We start from the raw sequence: 25,326 nt of genomic DNA on the forward strand, positions 1-25,326 counted from the left end.
TTGCCCAGCCATTTCCCCGCCTTCCCAACATGGCTGCTACGTCCACCTGCGAAGACCTCCGCAGTCCGCCCACGCCCGATCATTCTGATGACGTCCTACATATCATCCGATGTGAAACAGAAGCCGCATCTCCTGTCACAACCCCAACCCATGACCCCGACAATTGCCAGGCGACCGTCTCACTGATACAGTCCGTCGTGCGCCAGGAATTGGCCAACATTGGCTTGACCAGCGTCTGTTCAGTTAATCGACCGGTCTATACTCCGTCCAGCACTGTCATACGACCCGCAGCCTGAATGCCCCAACGCGGTATCGCAATCCGGCCATATTTCACGTCATTGCCGGTCTTCGTGGATTTCGACCCCCTGGCCCTACCTCCCATCCCACGGCCCTCATTCTGCTCCTCGGTTTTCCCCGCAAACACAGCTAGTACATTCTGGCGACACTTCTCTGCCTACCCGCTCTAGCCACTCTCCTTCGCGACGTCACCGCTTCTCCCGATCGCCCCCATCTCGCCGATCACCGTCCCCTAGTTCCTTCCGGTGCACCCTTCCGGAAAACTAACGGGTGCAGCACTTGGAGGTGATGCTGCCAAACCGACCCGACGCAAAAATCCTTTTCTGACCTTGCCCACACATCGGAACCTCATTAAAGTGAACGTGGATGGTGTACCGGCTACGGCTTTGATATACACTGGAGCGCACATATCTGTGATGAATGCTCAGCTTCGGAATTGTCTCAAGAAAGTCCTTACTCCTGCCCCGTCGCCTGTAGTCCAAGTCGCCGACGGTGGAACACCAGCCATTATTGGCATGTGCCCGGCTCACGTGAGTGTCGCCGGACATCGTGCTTCTGTTTTATTTTATGTTCTAGAACATTGCCCTCATGACCTCATTCTAGGCCTTGACTTTCTGTCTACACATTCCGCTTTGATAGACTGTTCTGCTGGTGTTGTGCAACTCGCTCTACCTACTGCTATTGACCCTCCTGATAGTGCTCCGATACGGCTATGTTCCACAGAGCATATTCGCCTCCCACACCGTGCCGTTACCTACATAGGTGTCTCCCCCGTTCCACCTATATCAGACGGTGACTACATCGTATCCCCTAATCCGGATGTCCTGCGCTCGCATAACGTCGCTTTTCCTCACACCGTCATTACCATTTCAGACAACGCGTCCTGCCTTCCACTTGTGAACTTTGGACTTTGTACACAAGCACTCCTGCGCGGAATATCCCTGGCACAAATAACGCCGGCCAGAGACTACAACATTTCGACTTTAACTTGTAACAGCTCCTCGTGTTCAACTCTTGCTTTGCCCCCTGTCCCTTCAGACTTGAATGCCCTAAGAAAAATGATTGCTCCCGACCTTCCGCCCCAGCGTGCTAATGAACTACGTTGCCTCCTTGCCTCGTACTGGGACATATTCGACCTTGGAGAACAGCTTCTACAACAAACATTTGTCGTAAAACATCGAATAAACATCGGTGATGCGAGCCCGGTCCATCGGCGACCCTACCGCGTCTCACCTACTGAGCGACAAATCATCCAACATGAAGTTGACAAGATGATTTCTCGAGACATCATCGAATCTTCTTGCAGACCATGGGCATCCCTGTTGTACTACAGTCGAACCTCGTTATAACGAAGTCCAATTTGCAGCCGAAAATTTCGTTAAATCGTGAGTCTCGTTAAGTCGAGGTTCGCATGTTTCAGCAGCCCAAATAAAGATGCAGGTTCTTGGAACACTCCTGGCGTACGGCACATTGTAGATAGCAAAGTTACAAAGATAACCATTCAACCCCGGAACTAATAACACAACCAAGAGCGTGATGCCCGATAGCCAGCGGGTACGAACGCATTTTTCTCCATTACGCGTACGGTGAAGAGCAGGTGTGCAGCAAGCGCCGCGCCTAGTGCTCATAGCTGCCACTAGATGTGGCCATTAGTGCCATCATCATCATGATTTGTTATCACTAAAAAAAAAATTTCCTTTCACGAAGGCATGGGAGCCCGTGGCGCAAAGAAAAAAAAATTATGCACATACCAGAGCTATCAACTTGAATATTCTTTCGAAGAAAATTGGAAGTAGTATTCACTTGGTGGATCCATGAGGCAACCACTTACCATTAGGGCGCTTAACGCTCGCAGCCATCGGATGATACCGCGCTCAGTAAAGCAATGACGACGTTGATTCATGAACGCTGGAATATTTTATTTAACTACAAGCAGAGCAATTCTATGCAACTCAGGTGGAAGCGAAGAACTCCGTCAGCTTCGTCTGCCGCTTTTTAATAACCGTCGGGGTTATAAGGCGTTCGCAGGTTGACAGGGCTGCTAAGGCTTGCGAGTGCGCGCCCGCATACGTGCGTAAGAGATCCAGCGCGTCCATGACTTGCTTCGGTGTAGCTATGCTGCTTGCCGCCTGGAGTTCTTCGTCCGAGTCGTCGTCCTGCATTTCTGTATCGGTGATGCTCTGGAATATTGCGTCATCGTCCAGCTCTTCAGTTGTCACAGCGCAAGCATCGCTGAAGACAAAAGTCCTCAAGTGTCACGTCGCTTGGAGCACCTCCCTGATCGCAGAGCAGCTGCCACGAGTCAACGACATCTGTTGTGTACGCCATACTTTCGTCACCGTCCTTGTACTCACGGCAGAGCAGGGCCTTAAAATTAAGCCGAAGGTCCGGGCTTGTTTCATGACCATGTCGCACTTCACTGGCAGGGACTGATCACGTATTTCAGCGACGTACGCCGCAAGCTTGGCCTACAGCTCCGGAAAGCGTCCGGACTTCGGCACGTGGGAAATTTCTGACTTGCCGTCACAGGCGAAAATTTCACTTCGCTGCAGTCGCCACTCTCGCACCACCCGTTTGTGATTTGTTTCTTTGGCGTAAAGGATGGCAGCCCTCTTGAACGCTGCTGTGAACGAGTGCCGAACGATTAGTGGGCCTGGAGCACTCATGACGTCTGGGGATGCAGAGAAGTAGCACGCAGCCGGCAGTCAAGTGGAACCGTTGTCAGATGGGAAGAGGACTTGGCACCTTCGAAGGCGCCTCGGAACGCGTCAAACCAATGCCAACAGAGAAAGAAACGCGAGAGCGGTGTCTGCTCTTCCATGAACTACCGATACTCTCCGCAAGCGCCGCTGTTGTGATGGTGCCGCCGCAAATGGGAATAGCCGCGCTTCCATCAGCTATCGACCCCTCCCCCCCCCCCCCCACGAGTGTTGCATGCACTGCAAAACTTTTAAAAATGTTGAAAAACTCTTCCGAAAAGCGAACAAACACGCGGGATAGCGAAAACATACGGGTAGGGCCATAGAGCAAACATAAAATTGTAACTACGCTGTAGCTCCCGTTGGTCTCGCTTTTTTTGGCGGGGCCATGTTTTGGTTTCGATTGTAAGTCGACCCCCCAACTTCAGACTTTCAAATTTAAAGAATGTGGTCGACTTACAATCGTGTAAATACGGTAACCAACTGAGAAAACGTGCCCAACGACCACTGTTCGTAAACTTACTTCCGGTTGGTACTTTCCCGTTCCAACAGGCCGGTGACGTCATAGCGTGACGCGTTCCGGAACTTCTGAAGAACTCCGGCTAGCGCTACAGGAGCGCGTCCGCTGCGGGTTTCATACGTACACGATAGATGGCGCAGCGGCACGTTCTGCTCCACGTATTGAAGCGCGCCGGAAAAATTCGTGCATAAAAGGGCGCATGCAAATCGCTGTATGCCCGGCTTAAGTTTTCGTCTGCCTGTCAAGGAGGCTCCTGGCATGTGCGTGCCATGCGCGAGGACTTCGTTAAATCGGAAGTACAGTATAAAGTGACCTCATTAAATCGCGAAAAAAAATACATGGTTTTCAATGGGGCAGAGATTGGGAAAAATAAAAAGTACGTTATTTCGAGAATTTTGTTAAATTGAGGTTCGTTATATCGAGGTTCGACTGTAGTTGAAAAGAAGGACAACAGTTGGCGATTTTGCGACAATGTAACCAAGCATGAAGGCTATCCGCTACCACACAATGACGATGCCCTGGATTGCCTGCATGCAGCACAATATTGTTACACACGAGGTGTTTAACACAGAACCAGATGAATCTGGTTGATAGGCGCGGTTCTTGAAGAGCGGTCTCGCGGCAGCTTGGCCAACGTCGTTTTCTTCTTTCTTCTGGTTGTCTGCGCGGCAGGCGTGGTTCATGACAGCTTGTAACATTTCCCCGCTGGCAGACGAAGCCCGCCGGGCGAGTCAGTCATCTCGTGGGTTGTAACGCCTCAGACGCGCGACGTGCGTCACTTCAGCCTTGGCCGAGCGTCGTCCACTGCTCGTGAGACGCGCAATGCGGTAGTTTGCTTCGCTGAGGCGCTCCAGAATAACGTAAGGGCCGACGTAGTGGGCGAGAAACTTCTGGCACAAGCCACGCTTCCGCAACGGCGTCCAGACCCACACAAGGTCACCAGGATCGAAGTAAACGTGGCGGTGACGCCCGTCATAGCGGATCTTGGACCGGTCCTGCGATGCTAGGGTGCGTAGCCTAGCGAGGCGTCGCGCTTCTGCTCGACATAGGATCTCATCAATTGATTCGTTGTCATGAGCGAAGTAGGGAAATATGGTGTCGAGGGTGTAGCGCGGCGGACGAGCATACAGAAGGAAAAATGGTGAGTAACCAGTGGTATCGTGTCTCGCGGTATTGAAGGCATAGGTAATGAAAGGCAAGATATTGTCCCAATTCTTGTGTGATGAATCGACGTACATGGACAGCATGTTCGCAAGCGTTCTGTTTGTGCGCTCGACCAGACTATTAGTTTGTGGATGGTTGGGCGTTGAATGGCGGAAGCTACATGAACACAGACGAAGGGTTTCTTCAACCACGTCCGCGGTAAACTGTCGCCCACGATCGCTGATTACAATGCGAGGAGGTCCATGTCGGAGTATAACGTTAGCCAGCAAGAAGATAGAAACTTCTGTAGCTGTGGCCGATGGCAATGCGGCGGTCTCACAATAGCGGGTAAGGTGATCTACGCAAACGATAACCCAACGATTACCCTTGGAGGATAGCGGGAAAGGGCCCAGAAGATCTATACCAACTTGCTCAAAGGGGACGCTAGAAGGGGGACTGGTTGAAGCAGGCCATGTGGCGCTTGTGGCGGGCGCTTGTAGCGCTGGCATTGAGAGCAGCTGGCGACGTACCGTTCAATATCTTTCCGCATCTTAGGCCAGTAAAAACGTTTTTGAGCCCGGTACAGTGTACGCGTGGAACCAAGATGACCGGAAGTTGTGTCATCGTGCATGGCGTGTAATACTTGGTGGCGAAGGTTCTTGGGGACAACTAAAAGGTAGCGTGCACCGGTGGTCGAGTAGCTCTTCTTATACAGCGCGCCACCATCACGTAGGCGAAAGCGACTGCCTGCAGGTGACTCCTGTGCTGCCGCGAAGAGCGGTTGTAAGCTCTCGTCCTTGTGCTGCTCGGATATGACGGTACCCATATCCGGAAATTCCGGGGACACAAAAGCGATGTATTCATCAAAATTGTCCGCATCACATTCAGTTGTTTGAAGTGGCATCCGAGAGAGACAATCAGCGTCAGCATGTCGCCGGCCACTTTTGTAGCAAATAACGAAATCATATTCCTGTAGACGGAGGGCCCAGCGCGCTAGTCGTCCTGAGGGATCCTGCAGATTCACAAGCCAGCATAGCGAATGATGATCTGTTATCACAGTGAAGGGGTGCCCATAGAGATACGAACGAAACCGTTGCACGGCGAAGATGACCGCCAGACACTCTTGTTCGGTCACTGTGTAGTTTCGCTCGGAGCGGCTCAAGGACCGGCTAGCGTAAGAGATCACGTGCTCACTGTCGTCAACACGCTGAACTAGCACAGCACCGATGCCTACGCCGCTGGCATCGGTGTGAATCTCAGTTGGTGATGAAGGATCAAAGTGCCGTAGAATTGGTTGGGATGTCAACAGGAACTTGAGCTGGCGAAACGATGAGTCGCAATCTGTAGTCCACTCAAAGGGAACGCCTTTTTGGAGAAGGCGTGTAAGGGGATGAGCCATGTCAGCAAACCGGGGAATGAATCGGCGAAAATAGGAGCACAAGCCCAAGAAACTTCTGAACTGCTTGACAGAGTTGGGTACTCTAAATGCTTCTACGGCCGCAGTCTTTTGTGGATCTGGTCGGATGCCTTCTTTAGCGACCAGATGGCCTAGCACAAGAGTTTGTCGTTCCCCAAAACGGCATTTTTTTTAAATTGAGCACAGGGCCCGCTTTCTCCAAGCAGTTCAAGACCAAATCCAAACGTTTGTTGTGCTCACTAAACGTTCGCCCGAAGATCACAACGTCGTCTAAGTAGCACATGCAAACTTCCCATTTTAAGCCGCGTAATATCGTGTCGATATCGCTTTCCTTTGTCTCGCAGCTCAATGCAAATCACACACAGTAAAAAAAATGTAGATACAGCAGAACCTCGTTCATCCATTTTCAAAAAACCGCAAGAAAAAATATACTAACTAGGAAAACGTACGACTTGAAGTAACTAAACACTAACAATAAAAAATATACCGACACACGAGTGCCGGCAACGCGTACCTGCGGCGTCCACCAAAGGCGTCGTCTGCGGGGTCCGCGATTCGCATGGCTAACGCAGTAGTAGACGCCGCGGTTGTCTCCATTCTGTACGGAGCGGCGGGCAAGGAGGACATCGAGGCACCCTAGCAGCTGCCGGAGAAGAACGCTCCTCCTCCATCGCCTGACCCCCTGCCTCACGCGCGCCGCTCCTTCTCCCACGCTAGGATCGACCCGATCCTAACGTTTCATTTCGCGCAGCATAGCGCCGCGTTGCTATGCTGCGCGATGCTATTTTTATACTATGCTTTTCTTCTCAACTCTCTCTCTCTCATCTCGGCGAAGCTGCGCACGCCAAGAGAAAGCCATCGTGCTTCTAGCAGGTCCACTGTAAAATTGTTCACGACCTTGATATCTGTGACACTGAGCCCATCATCAGAAGTGGTACAGTCATTTCACACTTCAGCGCAGGTCCTTGCGCTGGCAAAAAGCCTAGTTTGCGCACGAGAAAACACTTTTGGCACAGAGTCCGATGGACGTGTGCTTACCATATACCATGCAAATTTTAACTGATATAGTCCATGCGTTATTGAAACGGGTTTGCACGAGGCTTACCTTATAAGCAAGGTCTGGAAATAATGCGGTGCTTCTCCACACCGCAACGCGTAAGGGTGCTACAGATGGGTTCGTCGATACGGCGCAGAGAAGGAACCAGACAGATCGTCATAAAAAGCATGTTTATTAACCTAGGATGCAACACAGCGCGACAGTCTCGGCTTGTGCACAAAGGCTTACCGCAAGACCGATGAGCACGCGCGCCTGCACTTAACATGACATCACGCAATATAGTCATGTCATGCCACGAACACTAGGGAGTTTTTGATTAAGGGTGGCAAAGGGTTCCCAGCCACAAGAAAAATAGTGTCAGCGCCACTGCGCATGCGCGGGCAGCGAACAGGGTTTTGCATTTGCATCGGTGACTATTTCAATGAAATAGCACGGCGACCCAAGCTCGACGCAAAACTATTTATTCAACAAACATGCCGTCACCCATCGAAGTTGTGGCTCTGGCTGTGTACCTCATTTAACCTCCTTCATTAAGAACATCTCAAACCATGCACCACGCGGGACTCTTATGGCAGCGGCTCTTTTGCAAAGCCCCGCTTTCACCCATAAACATAGCAAAACCTTAACTTTATTCCTAAAATGTGACATCCCCCTTCGGCAAACCCCATGGTACCACGCAGGTTCGATGAACACTGAAATAAAGTGGCAGCAATACGGTAGTGGCCTTATATTGTACTTACGTCAGAAAAAGTGCGTGTGACGAACAGGACGACTCCGACAAACCCATGCAGCATGGAGGGGACTCTGCTTCCTTCTATAATGATCATGATAACGTGTTGTTGGTTCTGATTTCAATCTTTTGAGCGACGTAAGGAAGGATTCGCTCTTATGCATACTTTGGCGCAGGCTCAGCAAATTCTTTTGCTAAAATGCCGCTTTGGCGCAGGATGGCGCGAAGGCGTGCACTCGGTGCTGTTTGGTGCAAGTTTTCCACCACGTGTTATGCTGGAAATATCGAACACGACTCTATACAGCGTCTGACACTGATCACAATTTTACATTGGTCATAAGAGGCGGCAGCACAGAGCCTTCCTAGGCGCCAGTGCAATTGCTCACTGCAGCCTGAAAAGCGAAGCTGTCCTGTTGCCCATGCAGCCCGAACACGGTGGGGTGGAAGGCATTCAAAATAGACAAAAGTCCAAAAATAAAACCACGGGACGATCCAGGTTCAGTTGGGGAAGCTTCATTTGGTACACTGTAGAGTTATAACACAGCTGCTGGTCTTCGCCATACCACTCTGGTGGTGTGCAGAAACTGTGCTTGAGGACCAAGCCTCGTTTTGAAAAAGTCAAGGAACACTTGCAGCATAGGGAGGGCGTAGATTTCTCATATTTTGCTGAAATGTAGCAGATTCGGTGCAATCAGTGGGGCGGTAGCACCACTGTGTGAATACCTAAGCTTAGTAGCTTTTCCGTTTTTTTAGCCATTGTTTCGGCATCTGTATTGCTCAATTTATGCTGAGTCAAAATTATTTAGCTGAAAACACACTCTAAGTGTGTAAAAAAATGTTATGTCAGCGTGGGCAACATGAACCGTGCAGGAACATCAGCGTTCATGGATCCATCTTTAATATTTCGCACAGCTGAATGCCACCATGGTGGTATCATTCGAAAGATCAGTGTTTCACCTTTTTGTTCCCACACTCTCCACACAAGAGCAAGTGCAAGAACAAAAAAAAATCAGGCGCTGGTCTGACAAATTTTTCATTGCAGGCGGCCCTGCTAATGGCTCATCACACCAGCAAGCTGAGAGAGGCCTCATGATTGGCTGTTGCTACGGCAAGAGTGAAACAACGCTCCAGTTGGCGTTGACAGGCCTCCTTCCAAGTTGGCCCACCATTTCTTCTTTGATCACACCATGATTTTACAAGCAGTATTTGTTCAACGCTTGTTTTGAGAAATTCGAAACAGGACTCACTTACGGAAAGCAAAGCACGATCATTATCTGATTGTACGCAGAGAAAGAGAAAGCGTTTGTCGCAACTATCAGAAGAGCCATTCATCAGATCGTGCCGGACAGCAAAAGCCTTAGAAGCATCATGCAATTCCATATCACGTTAGCAGTTTAGCTCTAGCATAGCAAACTGCCCCATGTCATGGAGTCATGGACTACATAATAATGCAGACATAGCACACGTACCGTTTTACTTAGCAAACCATACAGGACCATAGAGGGTGCACTGGCGCTTACCCTTGCAAGTCTTTGTACAGTCACAGGTTCTTGAAGTATAACCCTGTTTAGTGACCTGATGCACCTATAACGTCACCATTAGTGGATACAGTGCATTTGCATCATCTAGAAACGCAAAACACAGCACAGCGTCCGCTACATGCAATTCGTGTTGACCACAACATGGATCTCGTGCGCATATTCTCGTGCGGTATTGTGAGCTTTGCTGTGCGATTCATTTTCGCATATTGAAAACGAATGCTGCTTCATACTAGCAGGAAATTTAACCACCTTTATAAAAAAATCTAACTGAGGTTCCTTACGATTGAATGAACTGATTTCAATACATTTGGTTTCTTTCCGTTCAGGAAAAGGTGAGCTTCATTCTAAAGCTTTTCTTTTCGTCATAGGCACAACAGCTAAAATTCCCAACACTTGCGAATTTTGAGCGAGATTTTCTCAGTGTGTGTGTGTGTGTGTGTGTGTGTGTGTGTGTGTGTGTGTGTGTGTGTGTGTGTGTGTGTGTGTGTGTGTGTGTGTGTGTGTGTGTGTGTGTGTGTGTGTGTGTGTGTGTGTGTGTGTGTGTGTGTGTGTGTGTGTGTGTGTGTGTGTGTGTGTGTGTGTGTGTGTGTGTGTGTGTGTGTGTGTGTGTGTGTGTGTGTGTGTGTGTGTGTGTGTGTGTGTGTGTGTGTGTGTGTGTGTGTGTGTGTGTGTGTGTGTGTGTGTGTGTGTGTGTGTGTGTGTGTGTGTGTGTGTGTGTGTGTGTGTGTGTGTGTGTGTGTGTGTGTGTGTGTGTGTGTGTGTGTGTGTGTGTGTGTGTGTGTGTGTGTGTGTGTGTGTGTGTGTGTGTGTGTGTGTGTGTGTGTGTGTGTGTGTGTGTGTGTGTGTGTGTGTGTGTGTGTGTGTGTGTGTGTGTGTGTGTGTGTGTGTGTGTGTGTGTGTGTGTGTGTGTGTGTGTGTGTGTGTGTGTGTGTGTGTGTGTGTGTGTGTGTGTGTGTGTGTGTGTGTGTGTGTGTGTGTGTGTGTGTGTGTGTGTGTGTGTGTGTGTGTGTGTGTGTGTGTGTGTGTGTGTGTGTGTGTGTGTGTGTGTGTGTGTGTGTGTGTGTGTGTGTGTGTGTGTGTGTGTGTGTGTGTGTGTGTGTGTGTGTGTGTGTGTGTGTGTGTGTGTGTGTGTGTGTGTGTGTGTGTGTGTGTGTGTGTGTGTGTGTGTGTGTGTGTGTGTGTGTGTGTGTGTGTGTGTGTGTGTGTGTGTGTGTGTGTGTGTGTGTGTGTGTGTGTGTGAGAGGTGCCTCTATGAACTAGCTTTCGTTCTTTGATAACCTTGGTACATTATTAATCAGGTGATATGCCATCTAATTCGAGTAAGGTAACTTCTTATCTCCAATGTCGAAAAGTTTTTAATCCATAGTAAAATTGCACCTATGTTTTATCAGCTTTAACCTCTGTGGTGGACCTTTGAGAATAACCATATATTGCTGATCATTAATTTTTCGAATTATAACAAGCTGTGAGAAATCACCTAATTGCAATCAGGCATTTCGTCATATCTGCTTATCTAGATCACATACTTGAAATCTGTTTGTTCAGTTGAAATTCCATTCAGTGATACACCTGCTTACCAATGTTCATTAAGATAAATAAAAATGAAGACTTTTTAGGAAACTCAACGCTTTTTTAACAGGAGTCAAATAACTGGAAGTCTATTGGTAGACAAATGGCGAAGGTGGTTCCAGTCCATAAATCAGGCAATGTGCACTGTCCTGAGGACTACCACCTTATCTCATGGAGCAGCATTCGATGCGAACTTTTAGAACATGCAATATATTCTCACCCCATCATCCTTCTGGAAAGTAACTCATTCTTTCATCCATGTCAGCAGGGTATTAAAAGAATAAATTCATGTGATAACAAAATTTGTTTCATCAATGATTGGTTCATTACTTGAGATCAAGGATATTATGTTGAGTGCTTTCAAGGCCTGTAGCCAATACAGAATGGAGAGTTAACAAAGCAAAATAATGCACAGACAATTATGGAAAGGAAATGCATCAGGCAATAGTGTCAGACTGATGTTTTGGATTAATGTGCGTCTGGTATTTGAATGGTAGAAGTAGGAAGGCGGTTCCATTCAACACTTGTGTGGGGCAAGAAAGATTCATGGTACCTCTTCGTTTGGTGGCTGGCACGGAAATTTTATGTCTGGTCAAATCTCAATGAAACATAGGAAGATGGTGTGATCTGTTTTCTTCAGGACATTGTTGGAGTGATAGACCTTGGGGAATAGGCAAAGGCGAGCAAATTTGTGGCATTATGAAATATGGCAGATTGTTTCCTTTTTCGTGCATGCTGGAATAGCGTGAATTGTTCGATAAAATAAGGCCAATTGTTCGATTTTGGAACATTTAAGTGCAAGGTTTAGCTATGTTTAATTTTTATCCCAAATGGCAGATGTGTGTTTAGTTTTGAGCGAACTAGGTTTTCATAGAGTGTCAGTGTTTGCCGAAGAAAATGAAAAATTACAACCTAGATATCTGAACATGCGATTACCATTAGTAGTGAAATAAAGATATATATTGCCCGACAGATAATTAATTAAGCGAAGGTCAGGACATTTGTGGGCGATAACTTATCATAGCAGTGTCATTCAGAAGTATGTATTGATTGCAATTGTTTACAGTATGTGATATGCACATCGATTTACACTTCTCAGTGTTAAGTTTATTTATCCATTTGCTACACCGGAGTGACACATTATTGAGATCCCTATGCCACGTATATGAATCACCAAGGTTAGTGATATTGCGGTAGATTACACAGTCATCTCCGAACAGATCCATTAACGATTTCACAGTTAGGAAGATCATCAATGTAAATCAAGAATGGCAGGAGCAGCAAGATGTATCCTTGTGGCACTTTGGGTGCAACTGGTGAATGAGTAGATGAGCAGTTATTGGCTGTGACATACGAGTTTGATGGGAAATTCCTTTACCAAGATGACACATTTGCTTGAATATTAAGCTGCTTAAGTTTAAGGGCATGTAGAATATGACTACAGAGTGAAAAGCTTTGAGAAAATGTAGAAACATCACACTTACACATTTTGGGGTACAAAATGTCTTACAACAAAATTAACATGAGCTGCAAATTCTGGCACAAAAAAAGCTTGCCCAGTAAATTAACATTTACTGCACTTCCCTCAAAGCCACTGAAGGCCTCGTCCTCTGACGCACTGTAAAAAAATGCAGCTACATCAGCCTGCAGCATTGTTGAGTTACATTCATCAGCTTCCAAATAACCTTAAGGCGAATTTTTTAGCACTTTGAAACCTGCCACTGGCACAGCCTCGGCAGCATGGCGTGCTGAAGATGTACAGGGGCGACCACTGCTAGGGGGAACACTGGAGCTCGTGGCAGCCCTCCACGCAGTGCCATCAACTGCGCCTCCGAAGTTGCGACAGATTACTCGCCATAGCAGACAACTCGCCGGGCTTTTCGCAAATCACTTTGATTGTGCATGCGCCGGAAGACTTCATGAGGCACCGGTGGCGGGACTCTTCGCATGGCCATGCCTCCCGTATTCCCGCTAGCATTGGTCGCGACTTTACGTACACAAACAATGATCACATCATGCCTGCTTGAAAATATGCAAAAAACGATTAATGGTGATTGGAAGCTGAAGGTACTAAGACTATTGCTGAACTGCTGAGACTTCCCACATGGGCAACTGATGATGATGATAACAAAGTGCTGCTTGCTTAGTTGGAATGCGCCAATGCAAAGATCGTACATGCTCACAATATAGGACGAGTTTGTTGCTGGATCCAACCTTCCTAGCTCTTCCGAGACATCTACTGTCTACGAATATTACAGCAAAGGTAGTGCTGATTAACGATTCTGTTCTCTGTAGCAGTTGTTTAATAAAGGTTCGCAAAAGCATTTTCAGGGTCCACAAAGCCATTGCGCGCAAGTTGAATTCAAGAGTACATTGTGCAGTGCATCACACCTTTCGTAGGACTATGCAAGATGGTGCTTGCCAAGCATGGTAATTAATCAAAGAGGAGGCCATATCATTAGTGCTACTACATATATGGCGTTTGGCATGTGCCAGGAAACCTTTCTCTTGGCAGGGTTGACAAAGTCTATGTTCACAATCTGGTCACACTAGCATCTAGCGTGACACCGGCTAGTTACGAGGGTACAAAAGTTTGAGGATAGAAAGTCTGGGTGTATGAAAACAAGCGTCAAGGCAAGCTGCAATGCATTTTGTGTGGAGAAATTCTTGCATAAAGCTCCCTTTGATTTAACCAAGCTAGCCTGCCATTGGACAGTGCACCCAGCCAATCAAGACAAGGATCTCGACTTCTTTAAGACCGAAAAAAATGCCTTGAAAATGTAAAATTTTGAGAAATCAACTATATTACTGTACATCCCCTCATCAATATGTCCCAATTTTTCGTTTTCGGGCTATATGAATTTTCGCATCATACCAAGAGACTCATACAGATTCTGCTGTAAATATTCGCACTCCTGAAATGTATTGCAGCTTAGATCTTATTTTTGCACTTGCTTACAGTAACCGACCAATATGAGATTGCCTCCAGAAAGTCGGGCATACCGAAAAAATGAATTCACAGAAAAAAATATCAATTTATTTAAAGAGCGGCTTAAACTCATGAATATATTTCTGTGATGTACTATGTTGTCACACCAATAAATGCAAGATGGACATCAGCTTGCACATTGACAAGGTGTCATTCTCAATGTAAACAGCCAAAAGCACCTTGCAGGCTCGCGTCAGTTCAGAGCTAGTTGGCAATAGTCATTAGCTCCCCAATGCGGGAGTACAACTCATCTTCTTACAGCACCTGACAAACTATTTTGTCGTAAGTACAGCACAGAACTTGATCTCGTTTGCAGCATTAGTGAACTGCTCCAGCGTCATTTCCATAAGCAAATGCTCGATGAGGTCAGTAGGTAAAGGCTACTGATCAGGTTGCTAGAGCTGCAATCATTGTATGACGATAGCATTTCATGTTGAATCATGAAAGCTGCGTGGCTCCAGACTGCATTTTCAGTCATGGGCTCCATGCATCCAAAGCCATGCTGACTGCAGAGATAAAGTCAACATTGTAGCGTTTGTCACTGTCCACACATACCCCCACAAGATAAAGCACACATGACCAATGGAGCTGGTTGAGAGTCCAGATAATACCTTGGTCCATTGGCTGCAAGAGTGATGTTGCGTTTGGCGGCAAGAATTCCACTTGTGTAGTTTTGAGGCCGTTGACTTGGCTATGTGCAACGCAGTTGCCCATTGCTATTAAAAATTTGTGTCCTTGGCACTCCAACTACCTCCCCAGCTTCTGAATGCACTCTTTAAATAATGTTACATTATCCACACTTTCTTGTTGGCTTCATACAGCACTTGAAAACGCGCTCTCTAAAAACATCTCGAATTCTTTGATTTACTGATAACAAGCATCGGAACCTTTTCAGTTTCCAGGGTATTGCTGCCGAGGGGAAAGGTCCGCTGTTCCTTGCTGTGCTTGCCACGGTGGCAAGGGACCCCAGTGAACGGGTTCTTCAGGTAGCAACTTATAAAAGAAACCAGTTTCATCACAGTTCAATGTTTCTCTGGACATGAACCTATCTTGACGATAACTTTCAGCAGCCGACTCATCTACAGCGGCACTTTCAGAACAGATCTTAAAGGTTAAGTTGCTTCTTTGCCCAATATTTCGGACCCAGCCATTACTACATTCAAAACCCTCAATGTATATCTGAAGTGCCAGGGTTACTGGCATTTGATTTAAAGCATCACCGGACACCGACACTAGCACAGCGATTGTGGCTTTCAGCCACATCAGAATAGCTTCCTCGCATTATGGGTGGGCACCTTGGCTGACATTCTTCTGCCGGGATCAAGCAGATTTCTTGGCAGGTTTTAAAACCATCACCTCGTTGCTTATGTAATCTGATATTGTCTGCTTCAAGATTTCTAATTCTTTTGCGACGTCCACATGCGACCGGCCACTTTACACTTTCCTGATGACGTTACCTTACTATCCTGTCGTAAACCTGCTATAATTTCCTTACTTTGAAGTTTGTTTCAAGTTGGTTATTTGTCGAGTTGGAGGTGGACGACAAAAGCGCTGTCAGCGCCATTGTTACCTGCTGTGATGAAACGACTAAAGACTATCGGCTGCTGAATCGGCTAAGCCTAGTGTCGCAGTAAGAAGCTGAAGAGAACCACAATGCGCACGAGAGGCGATACAAACAGTACCACTGACCATAAGCACCGACTACGGGGGGGGGGGAGGGTTCCAGTGCCCTAGACCCCTCCGGAGTTTCCCAGGAGGGCTGAGCCTCCCCCATACCCCTCCCACACCTGAAGTGTCACTACTAGAACTTTTTCACCCACATCATTTGAAGTTTCTTATGACTTTCCTCGACCTTCTCATTTAAAATTTTATTGTGGCAAAGAGCTTACTGCATCTCTGTCGGCACGGACGTGCACACATTTAAATTCATGCTTTCGCTTTACTTCTGGAAATCCTGACGAGGGAAAGAGCATGAGAAGCCCCAGCGGCGGCTGCCTCATGCGTATTTTCTCGCTTAAAAGATTGGTTTAAATTTACACTGTAAACACTATGAATTCGTAATATATTTACATATATACGCAGGACAAATTTTATTATATCTTTTACTGAGAAGGAGGTAGCCAATTACCAATTATTTCTAAAGGTATGGATAGCCTATGCCTAGAGAATGAATATGTTGCTTTATGTTCACCTCGCTTCAAATTACTTTGCATGGCTTTTTTTACTCTGAAAGAAAACTTATAGATTTCAGTGATCCCTTCAGCAGAGTCTCTTATTAACTGCGTGTGAAATGCACGTGAATGATATGTGTCTGAGCATTGCTTCTCTTTCCAGTAAGCAATGCGAGGGACTCGGGAAAAAATTTCAATAATTTATCACATTTTTAGGGATGGAAACATCGTCATTTGCATGCAAAGGTCATAAATATATAGAGAGTGTCTCAATAAACTATCAATCACCAAGATTTCACCTGTAAATTGGCCGGCTAGCTCACTTCACAATTTCTCCACTCAATTTCTTCCTTTGGGGTTATGTGAAAGACCATGTTTATATGATCGAGACGGACATCAGGTTAGCTGAAGACAAGGATAACGGATGCCTGCCGTAGAATTCTTGTGTCGGCCATCAAGAAAGCCGCTGAAGATATGATGAAGCGGATTCAGTACTGCGTAGGTGCAGGAGGAACCCTATACGAACACGTCCTCTATAGGCATCAGCTGGTGTTCAACTGGGCTTACAAATTCATATATAATAAAGGCACACTGAAACTGATGTCTTTATATATATATATATATATCTTTTGCAGGAATCCCGATTGCCAATTCGGCTTATTTAGAAGTGGAATATTTTCTTTCTTGAACGCATCTGTTCTGCCTTTTCTCTAAAGTGGGTCGCATCTTGGCCTGTTTGTTTGGCTTTGATTTTTTGCCACGAACGTGTTTTTGCAGCATGCAGCAAGTCTCTGGTGTGGAATATATTGCTGCGCGCGCACTCTTCCGATGTAGTGCGAGCAGAGCCGGGATTTTGAAACATTCTATGCCCATTCCATAGCTTTTCGCGACTGGTCAGAGCGGTGCTTTGCCCGTGTTATCAATGGACTTTTGTTATCAATGTGATCAGTCGGCCTTGAGAGACGGATAATAAGTGTGTCGTAGAAATGAAAGGAATAGCTGCAAAATGAGAAACCTGCTGTTGGCGCTCCTTCCGTACCATTGTCAAGGTGATGCGCTGTCTCTTCAGGTTTGCGACAGGCATGCAGCTGCTTTCGATCAGCTTATTTGAGGGCACTGCTTTATGATGTGGGTGAAGAGCGCAGTCACATCGAATGTTTCATATCTCGTGAGGTTTCTTTGCCAGGCGGAAAAAAATTGAATAGAGCTTGAAACATACGAAATGTTGGCAATTCTTGTACAATGACTATGAAGCATGAAGCACGTGGCGGTACAACGACAGAGTCTAAATATTCGGGGCGGCACAAAAAATCAGGTGTCTGAAAAATCGGTCGGCGAACATCTTATGCTGCGAAAAAGAACATATTCGAATTTCACTTAGTGCCAGTAAACACTTTGTAAACCATTTTGCAATTCTTATGCTGTAACCGCATGCACCTGAATTACCAATGAATGATTGGGCCTTGGTCAGGTGTTGGAACATACCTTTGGCACATTCTTCTTGTACTTGTCAAGTGTACTGTGAAACAAAACAAACGTTTCTTGTTTGTAGTTGTCAAAAAATGGAGACAGCATCATCGCTTTTGGCATTACTGTGGCGAACACGCCAGCTTTGAAAACTTTGTGCAAGCACGTGTAAACACTGCACAGGGCGCAAAAATAACATGTCAGGGCTTGAGTTTATAACTGCATTTCAAAAGAATGTTATAATATGGGCAGAATTGAAAAAAGCAGGATTGTTGCAATGCATTCTGTGAATAGAAAGAAAACAGTGCAGCTGTTGATTTTCGCTGGAAGCTTTGTTGTGCAATGGCTACCCTTTTGACAGTGAACTTGAAGACACTGTGGTGGAATTTGTTTTGAGCACCATGCATGAGTTCTCCGATGATGGGAGATTCAATTCACTGGAAAGGCAATTGAATTGCTCACCACTGTCATTTCACAAAGGGAAAAGGCTTGACTTTCTCATCTACAAAGGTACATGTGCTTGTAGCACATTGTAACAAGAGTGCAGCAGAATAACTATCCGTTGGGGCAAATTGGCAGTACAGAAGCGGTCCCGTGAGCCACTGCAGTCTGCAAACGCTGTTCGAAAATCCTGAAGCTGCTATTGAAGGAAGAGGACCAAAACGAGTCTATGGCCAGCAGTCACCTCAAGATGTCTACAGGTCAAATGAAGTGATTACTGACGTACGCCTCAGATGCCCAATGGATGCTGCTGATTGCCTGACATCATTGTTGAGAGTTCAGTTCAGCTGAGGCAAGGATGTTTGGACAGCATGAGATTGAAGAGTCGACTGGTCTTATTCAAGAGTAAAAGTATGTTTTCCATGTGGCTGTGGTGGCGTCCCTGTCGGGCAGCCACTCCGGTTACAAGAAACAGCAGGGGGCAATAACCTCCACAGCGAGGCACACTGGATTTCTGGAGCAAGGGGCACAGACACCCACGGCGAGACACTGCTTAGTGATGGACGGTCGCTACAAGAGCTCCCCTGTAGAATGCTGGAGGCTTAGGTATGAATGGCTGAAGGAATGAAGAGTTAATGTTGAAGATAGGCTGGTTTTATGTAATTGAATAACACTGTCTTTGCCGTGAATGTCAATATTCAAGGTTTTCTCTGAACATGAAACCACACAAAAGGGGCCTTCATAGGAAGGAGTCAATGGTGCCTCGATAGAGTCGCGCCACAGAAAGACGGGCGCAACGTATCTCTAGAGTATTTAGTGTACATAGGAGTCTTTTGTAGGCATAGCAAATAAACAAATACTTCACTATTTAGCCGTTACCATCAAGGAATATTATATGGCCATGGTCACTGAAATATGAACGGCAAACTGATTACCAAAATGTCTTTGCAAGCTTCAACTTGCCTGGTCTAAACTATATTACAATATAACTAAAGAACTTGTAAATCAATAATATATTTAATTCCACAATATGTGCCTACATAACTGGTACCCTACTTGAATTTGGTATGCTGATGTATCATGTGTCAGGTCATATCAATGTTTTCAATTTCATTACATTGTTAAAAGAAAATGAAATAGTTTGTCACATTATGCTGAAACATGCTATGAGTTACCTCGGCAGCTCAACATATCTGAGCGTACGGCAACGCTTGCTCAAAAGTATGTCATGCAGCATGCTGTACAGATATGTATGTTCCCAGTTCAGACTTTACGTAATACAAAGAAACCTACGTGGCTGAACTGTTTGGATAGATACATGCTATTTTGGTTAACAAGTTACAAAGAAACTTTGAAAGAAGAACCTGCACTGAAATGGTCATGTATTGGCACAGGTGCCTCTTCACGTGGCTGTAAAGTGCCAAAGCATGAAGGAGTACATGTCACCAAAATGGCTAAGTGGATGTGGAGTAATCCTTAGGAGTGGAACTTGCCAGAAAGAAATATATTGTCTCGCGTGTTTACCTATTATATGTCGATACATTGTTTCCGAATATACATCTAAACTAGTGGTGTGAAAAATTAATTTTTAAGATTAAGTGGAATGCAGATGGAAGTGTCATAAGCGAAACAAGTCAAATGTGGAATATGTTTCAAATAGTTTTCAAAAAATGAACAGCTATTATCAAAATATGTATAAAACAATGTGCACATCCGGCTGTTGATACGATTGGCAAGTTCCCGTCGTTCCCCGGGATTTTATGAAGCACTGTTTACTAAAAGTACAATTGAGTATAAAGAATAAATAAGGAATTTGCTCGCACATAGCAAGTGCAAACAATCCCTGTATAGCCAGGAAAGTGTGGCTCGCTTAGCAACGTATACACCCTCTATCAATCACATGATCATATTTTAAGCCTATGCTATGGCCACGGTTGTGAACGGGGTTACACACATAATGCTTAAATTGTTTGAAGGCTATTGCAAAATATGTGTTTACGAAGTGCCCATTCGAAGCATCAAATATTCACACTAGCGGAATCAAAAACACTTCTTGAGTTTATTACCTTGAGAACATGCCGTGTGAACAATTTTGTTGGTGAGGAGATTCCTCACGAGAGAGTGGCACAACTGCAACTCATAAAGAATTTTTACAAATGTCAAAGAACATGATTGGTCCAATTTCATGCCTTCTGCACATAAACGTATGATACAGTGCAATTGTCTCTGTGTGCTCGATTTGAAATGTAAATTTTATGTAAATATTTCTACAGATTTATGCCTCACCAGTGGTTACACGAACGCTGATACATTTCTTGAAATAACATGTAGGAATGAATTAGGCATGGGGCACCTGACAATTGACTCAAGACGTAAATTGCTTGTGTATGTTAGTTATAATAAGTGCCTTATGTGCTAATAATTTACTTCCAACTGCTGTCACTCAACTTCTCTTGCAGCTCCTGATAGAATAAGATACCAACATTGCTATATTGCACACTGTCATTCAAGTATTAAAATACCAAGAACAGACAATGAATACTCATTAAACAAAGGGTTTTATTTGGTGCTCTGTTGAAACAAACAGTGGAAAGCTAACTTACTGAACAATCAATTGCTTTAAGAAAGAACCCAGTTGTAAAAAGAAAAAAGAAAACAGGAGTGAACAGAGTAAGATCAAAAGAATCTCCAGGATGAACCACGTAAGCCGGAACCTAGAAGCAACAGACACATGCATCGGCCTAGAAGAACAAGTTCACATGTACCAAAAGAGAATACTGGGACAAAAGAAAGGCAAGCGAAGAGCTTAGAAGCAGATCAATCAGATATCTGTAGTGTAATAATAATTATTACAATGAAGATACATAGTTCGTAGGGGCAAGCAAACAGTATTGTTTGAGAAAGGATCGAACGTGGATTACGTTTCGGATAATGAAAAGCCACAATATAACAAAGCAAATTGCTGATTTCACAGACTTCATTATATCAAGGTTTAACTTTATGTTTACATTTTTTCTCGGCTATAACGGCTTTGTGTGGGACACTTCTCAATCTATTCTGCTCTATTCTTTCTGACATGCTGACAAAATATCTAGAGCAAATATGGCAACCTGAAAAGTTTTCCAGGACTCCTTTAAGAGCACATGGAGACATTTGTGCTACCTCATGCGGAACGCTATGCAACATGCTACACGTCAGTAGATTTGTAATTTGGACTCTAGTTCAACATGGTTGTTGATCTACCCTACAATATCATAATGATGTGCTCTCTTATGTCTGCTCAAGTGATGAGACCGCGTAAAAGACTTGGAGCATGTATGGCCGGTCACCTGCATGAATGCACTGGTGTACCTTCGTGGCACTCTTCAAGGAGAAGTTCTGAGGGCATGAAGGGCACTGAAATGGCTTCTTGTCTGTGTGGTTGTGCAGGTGTTTCATAAGGCTGGCCTTTTCTGAGAAGCTCCGAGAGCATGAAGGGCACTGAAATAGCTTTTCCTCTGCGTGGATGCACAGGTGTCTCATAAGGTTGCCTTCTTCTGATAATCTCCGAGAGTACGAAGGGCACCGATATGGCTTCTCACCAGTGTGGATGCGCAGGTGTTTCATAAGCTTGTCCTTTTCTGAGAAGCTCTGAAAGCATAAAGGGCCCTGATATGCCTTCTCAGCTGTGTGAGGGCGCCGGTGGCTCAAAACCTTGGGTTTTTCTGAGAAGCTCCGAGAGCATGAAGGGCACTGATAAGGCTTCTCGCCTGTGTGGATGCGCAGCTGTCTCATAAGGCTGCGCTTTTCTGAGAAGCTGCGACAGCATTAAGGGTACTGAAATGGCTTCTCCTCTGTGTGGGTGCGTAGGTGTTCATTCAGGCGTTTCTTTCGCGCGAAACTCCGAAAGCATGAAGTGCACTGATATGGCTTCTCGCCTGTGTGGGTGCGCAGGTGTTCGTTCAGTCGGTTCTTTCGCGCGAAACTCCGAAAGCATGAAGTGCACTGATATGGCTTCTCGCCTGTGTGGGTGCGCAGGTGGGATTTTATGCTGCTCTTTTCTGAGAAGCTCTGAAGGCATGAAGGGCATTGAAACGGCTTCTCACCTGTGTGGGTGCGTAGGTGCGTCGTAAGTCTGCCCTTAGATGAGAAGCTGTTCGAGCATGAAGGGCACTGATATGGCTTCTCACCTGTGTGGACGCGCAGGTGTTTTTTAAGGTTGCCCTTTTCTGAGAAGCTCAGAGAGCATGAAGGGCACTGAAATGGCTTCTCCTGTGTGTGGGTGCGCAGGTGTCTCTTAAGGTTGCACTCTACTGAGAAGCTCCGAGAACATGAAGGGCACTGATATGGCTTCTCACCAGTGTGGACGCGCAGGTGTTTCTTAAGGTTGCCCTTTTCTGAGAAGCTCCGAGAGCATGAGGGGCACTGAAATAGCTTCTCCTGAGTGTGGGTGCGCAGGTGTCTCTTAAGGCTGCTCTCTACTGAGAAACTTCGAGAGCATGAGGGGCACTGATATGGCTCCTCGTCTATGTGGGAGCGCAGGTGCTCTTTCAGGTGGGCCTGTTGTGACAAACACAGAGAGCATGGAGGGCACTGAAATGGCTTCTTGCCAGTATGGACGCTGGCATGTGTTTCCAGGCGAGACAGTTCATCAGTCTCACAGCCACATAATTGACATTGGTGGAGGCGTTCTTGCTTCAAGTTGTCACATCTGGCAGTTGACAGAGGAATAGAAAGCCTCGATGCTGCAAAAATAAAAGTAAGTAAATGTTGTCAAATGCCAAAGAACAGAGATGCTAAATTTAATTACAAGTTTTGCTTTTTTATTTCTGGAATCTTGAGGGTGATTTCAAGTATGATTAAACAAAGAACTCCTAATGGCCCTTCTTAATTTAGCCAATATTTCTGCATCTTAATGCTTCATGACACTGTCTGCGAAGTCCACCAATAAAAATTATTTTTTGGAAAGCCAGAAAATTACAGTGACAGAATGTGTGGTTTGAAAACTTTTGTAGGTTTCTACAGCCCTTAGAGAAAAGTTTAAAAATGCTTTGACCCAGCTTGCTCTGCCATCCTCGATAATCAAGTATGCCCTACTGAACAAGACAGTCAAAGGTCGAGAAATGGCGTGGGACCTTCTTGCGGGATTTTATAGGTGGTTTGTAGGGGAGCTAAACACTCTTTAATAGCTGGCAGAATTGTACCAGCCTGACCTTCGACTTTAGATGTAGTAGCCATTGCATTTGTTCGAATACTTTCAACAATGGTCACAGGGACGATGGAAAAAGGCGGCACAGAATCAGTTTTGAATCATTTCCTTCTTAATGTTTGCCCAGATGCTGCAGCAATGTCAGATTTCCCTTCTCTCTGCCCTCAACTCAGTAATTTCTACCTCCACGGTTATTAGCAGACTCTGCCTCTTCGCCTAGACATCATGCAACAATGAAGAAAACGCGCGAAAACAACATAACGAAACGACCACAATAGCTTTGGAAGGAAGCATAGCAGTGCAGGCCTGTATAACTTTTTGTAGGGAAGTGCCAACCCTCGGCTTGCTTGTGTGGAATTAAAGTGAGCTACTTTGACCCTATCTATCTCACTGTGGCGGTAGAGCTGCGCAGATGGGCTAAACCATTTTTTTTGGTGGTGTTGGAAGACCGCCGGCCACCGCACATGAAAGCGAACTTCTGGGGCATTCTTATGCTTCTTGAAATTCAGTACATCAGTAGCGGCCATATTTGTTCTATGTAACCATGTCTTTTGCAATAATTTCTAGTTGTAACAGTGTTTTAAGAAATTGTTCGATATAAGGAATAATTCTATGTAAACATGTTTGACATTTAGACAGGTTTGACCTTCCACATCACACAGAGGTGAGATTCTTCATCCTTGCAAATATTGTGCCCCTTTGTAAAGAACACGTAGAAGCACATTGGTTCCAGAGGACTCCTAAACCTTCACTGAGGACAGAACCAAGAAGTATAAGTGAATGCATTGGGGCGAGGAAAAGTGTTAAATATACAAACCACAACATTGTCATCTTTATTTTCCGAGAACACAGTTATATGCATTTACTAAAGATGCTATTTTTGTATCAGGGTGTCTACCAAATTGATATTTCCAAAGTCCCTGAGTTTTTCAGGTTTTCCCTGAGTGCCTTTGCAAAAATCCCTTAGTGATGCAGAACTATGTGTTAAGTCAAGACAGGCTGAAACCATATTGCCCGATGCTGTCACTCTCTAATGAGTATATGAAAAAAAATAAAAAAACGACATAATCCAATTTGAATACTAAAGAGGAGTGTTCATGTTATTCAAAAAGAGAATAGAAGGGAGGGGTTAGCAAAATGGACAGCAAATAAAATATATTTGAAAAAAATTGCAAATCGAGTCGGACATTTTCAAATATGAATAAAAAGGAGATGCATACAGAAGCAAATATTTTTGAATATGAGCTATTTCTATCAAATGATAGCAAGCTCGATGGTATGAGGTCCGAACTTTGTCAGAAGTGAGATTCTCTCTCAATCGCTGGTGTGTCGACCTCAACTCTCCTGACACTCTCAGCCCGCGCACAACACCTCAGTGTTGCGTTTCATTGCTTTAAAGAGTTTATCTTGGTCTGGATAAGGAAGACCTGCCTCTCGGCGTCAGACAACATTGTTTTTTGAGTTCAAGCTCCTTGAAAGAAGCGGCGACACACTCCCTTTCCGGTTCATTCATCAATGCATAGGTCCTTTCTGTTCTTGTCCTCCTTCCGCCACTCGTTCACCCTACGGACCATTTGAAGCATCTTCTTGTTCAGTTGCACAGTCTACGTCCGATTTTTTGAACTCCCTAGGGGCCGCGATAACGTCAGAAAAATCGGCCAGTTTGAAAAAAATAAATGCATGTTATTTAGTGCCCTTAAGGGCTTAAACCGCCACAGGCACATTCGAAAACGCTCTGAAGGCCTGTCGGTACACGTATTAGGCATATCTGTGCTCGTACTGTGACAGGAAAGAGCGGGTGTACGCGTGTATAATTAAGAAATACATACTGTGCCGCGTGACAATAGCCCCTCCCCACGCTTGTTATGCTTCATTGCAATACACGTGCGTATGCTTCACCAAGTGACACTTCTGTACGAAGGCGAAGCTGACTTTCGGGAACCGGCATTATGCAACACACCGTGCTTTCCAAGCTTCTAAGCCAATCAAGAGGACCAAAAAGGCGGAGTCCGTGCCATTGCTGACAGCAACGAATTCTTTCAATAAAAAACACGGCACACAACGGCAAAAAGCTTCCTAGCGAACGTCAAAGCAGCT

At 45.5% G+C, this 25,326-nt stretch overlaps 1 protein-coding gene across 2 annotated transcripts in view; it reads right to left on the bottom strand.

Annotated features, from left to right (window-relative positions):
- The window catches only part of LOC142590465 (uncharacterized), an 80,448-nt gene that overhangs the window by 14,379 nt on the left and 40,743 nt on the right, over positions 1–25,326 (bottom strand). Inside the window, exon 5 of one of the 2 annotated variants that reach the window (XM_075702605.1) lies at positions 20,581–22,765. The exons of the other annotated variant lie outside the window; for it this stretch is intronic. Within the exon in view, the coding sequence (XP_075558720.1) occupies positions 21,849–22,765 (917 nt within the window). The 3' untranslated portion in view covers positions 20,581–21,848. Of the gene's footprint in view, positions 1–20,580; positions 22,766–25,326 lie in introns of those variants that run through there. 2 annotated transcript variants of the gene reach the window in all.

Source organism: Dermacentor variabilis, chromosome 8 (genome assembly GCF_050947875.1).
Source record: "Dermacentor variabilis isolate Ectoservices chromosome 8, ASM5094787v1, whole genome shotgun sequence".
Classification (NCBI taxonomy): Eukaryota; Metazoa; Arthropoda; class Arachnida; order Ixodida; family Ixodidae; genus Dermacentor; species Dermacentor variabilis.